The sequence below is a fragment of the Penaeus monodon genome, chromosome 18 (genome assembly GCF_015228065.2).
Source record: "Penaeus monodon isolate SGIC_2016 chromosome 18, NSTDA_Pmon_1, whole genome shotgun sequence".
Classification (NCBI taxonomy): domain Eukaryota; kingdom Metazoa; phylum Arthropoda; class Malacostraca; order Decapoda; family Penaeidae; genus Penaeus; species Penaeus monodon.
This window is the reverse complement of record NC_051403.1, coordinates 13880563-13883062: the sequence shown is the minus strand read 5'-3', so window position 1 is coordinate 13883062 and position 2500 is coordinate 13880563. Positions and strand designations below refer to the sequence as shown.

At 34.4% G+C, this 2500-nt stretch overlaps 1 protein-coding gene across 2 annotated transcripts in view; it reads right to left on the bottom strand.

The window, feature by feature from the left end:
• The window catches only part of LOC119584282, a 25140-nt gene that overhangs the window by 4856 nt on the left and 17784 nt on the right, over positions 1-2500 (bottom strand). For both annotated transcript variants that reach the window (XM_037932812.1, XM_037932813.1), the window contains 2 exons: positions 2261-2429; positions 77-237 (listed from right to left, as the gene is read on the bottom strand). In XM_037932812.1, the coding sequence (XP_037788740.1) occupies positions 77-237; positions 2261-2429 (330 nt within the window). The remainder of the gene's footprint in view (positions 1-76; positions 238-2260; positions 2430-2500) is intronic.

Sequence of the window (2500 nt, the reverse complement as noted above, 5' to 3'; positions counted from 1 at the left end):
ATATTGTCAAAAGGGTGAAATATATAATCACATCCAGATTTTATATCTGCAATCAATTTTTTAATTTCTCACTCACTGTGCCTTTGTAGATGAACATATTAGGATCAATTGAAATCAGCTCAGAAGCGTGACGCAGGCGAATGTGCTGGTTTTCTGCCGGCACAGCATCTAAGGCTGTGAGTGGGATCCCTTGGATGCTACAATTACTGGTCTTCTCATTGATCATGTACTGAATACCTGAAAAACATGGAGGAAACAGTAATAGATAATTAAATATCTCTTTTTTTCAAAATGTTAAACAAATGGCTCAGTTAGTGATAAAGGCTAACCACAGAAAAGGACAGGAACCATCAACATCAAACTGCATATCAAATTACTTCATTTTATCCACAATAATATGATATAAAAGCAATGTTTTTCATTCATCTAACCTCTGATACCTCAAAAACACTTGCAATTTATGAATGTGACATCTAACAAAATATCATATATACAAAGGATGGTTATTAGTATCTGAATTTCACCTCCTTTTTATAAAACTTGACATAATATAGTTGTTAAAATATTATATTAAATGTTCATCCATGACATTGTTTGTAAACAATACATGAAGAAGATGACTTGTAGAAGGCATTAATAAATCCTTGGGATAAAAACAGTGATAACCACAAATATTTTGTATGACTAAATATTACCCAGGCATCAAACTGCTTTAAGAGACCACCAACGTGATCAGTTGACCCTTAACATTCGCTAAGGTTTTGCTACAGTACAATTCATGTGCTAGCTCTCTTGCTGTTTTTGTGTAGTAAAACCATTCTGTTAAACTACTGACAGATAGCAGAGGCAGACATCCCTTTGCAAAGTTTTGCTTTGCTGATGAGCATTGTGACCTTATGATGCTTAGGAATACTTTTGATAGAAACTGCAGGGCCCAGAATTTAATTCAGTACAAATGATGAAAAGAGTGAATGTGTAGTAGTAAAAAAAAAAAAAAAAAAAAAAAAAAAAAAATGCTCTACCATGATATTCATTAAAAATATCTATTTGCTGTTGAGTATCATGCATCAAATATATATGACTTCTTCTTGTTATTCATTTCATTGTTTCATCATGTATTTAATTTTTTTCATGAATGTTAGGAGCCAACTGTGTTGTTATATACTATCATCCATGTACCAGAAGCAAAGTATAATGATAACACAATTGTAAGAATAAGGGTAGGATATATATGTATTTCTACAATAACCCAGCTGACTTTTGTTAAAACGAAAAAGCATGTTCAAGTGAAAAAGGAAGCCTGGTGAGGTAGTGGTCTATAAGAGACATGCAAAGTAATATGGTATGCCTGTGGGCAGCAGGGTATAACTTTTTGGATGTTGATGGGTGGTGATGAAGTGTCCATTATCTTAAATTAAATAATATGTGCCTGCTAGTGAGAAAACTTGAAAAATATATTCCCAAGTATCTACAATGCTAAGTATTTAAAATAACTCAAAGATAGCAGAGTACTATATGTTAGCAATCATGGACTAACTAGGGATGAATTCTAGGAATAACACCCATTATAAAAGAAAGAAATCTGAAATAAAATTAAAGTGAAAATATGCCTCATCATTAGAATACCTGGAAGATTGTGCCAGTTTTAAGAAAATGTCTGAGATGAAGCAATGTTGCTGACAACTGGGTAAAGAGTGATTTCCTCCAGTGGAATCAGCTAATTTGATAGCCAACTCAACACAGGATTCAGCACAATTAAGAAACTGAATCTAAGCTGTCTGGATCAAGCTGTCAATGCAGCTGTCCTAACACCAGACTAGTGCAGCACTTTGCCACACAGCATTCTGAAGTTTGCAAAAGTGATACACTACCAACAAGAGAACTATAGGAGTGATGAGAGAAGGATGTGCAGACTGAGGAAGGCGATGCTGTTGCGCCATCCCATGGTGCACTAGGGCAGAACTCACTCCAAAAGGGGAAACGTTAAAGACAAGAAAGCAAGACCTAAGTGATGCATATTTCCTAGCTGCCTCCTGCAGTTATGTGCCCTAAAAGCTGGTACAATTTTACCAAGTACACTTATAGTCTTCCTATGTTCTGTGAATTTTATGTGTCCTGAGTATCTTTATAATATAACAAACATTAGAAACAGTGTTCTTACTAACTAGAAGATATATTGTATTTGAATGTATTTTTTTGCAATTTGGTAATGAATAACATATGAAGTTTGTAAGCATGACCAAAGTAAAATACAGCTCACCTGTTTTAAAGTCGTGGATTACCCTATATGTTTCAATGGTGATGTCATTGAGACCTCTGATGTTCAGGAAAAACATTCCATCGGCATGTAAATGAGGGCGATATGTGAAAGATACCAGCTTCTCCTCGGATTCATAGTTCTGCTGCTCATAGGCAATTGTGCCAAGGTTCTACAAATAAGGACAAAAATAAAATACAATATGACAGAATTAGTTAAAAGTATACTGATATATATGGATAT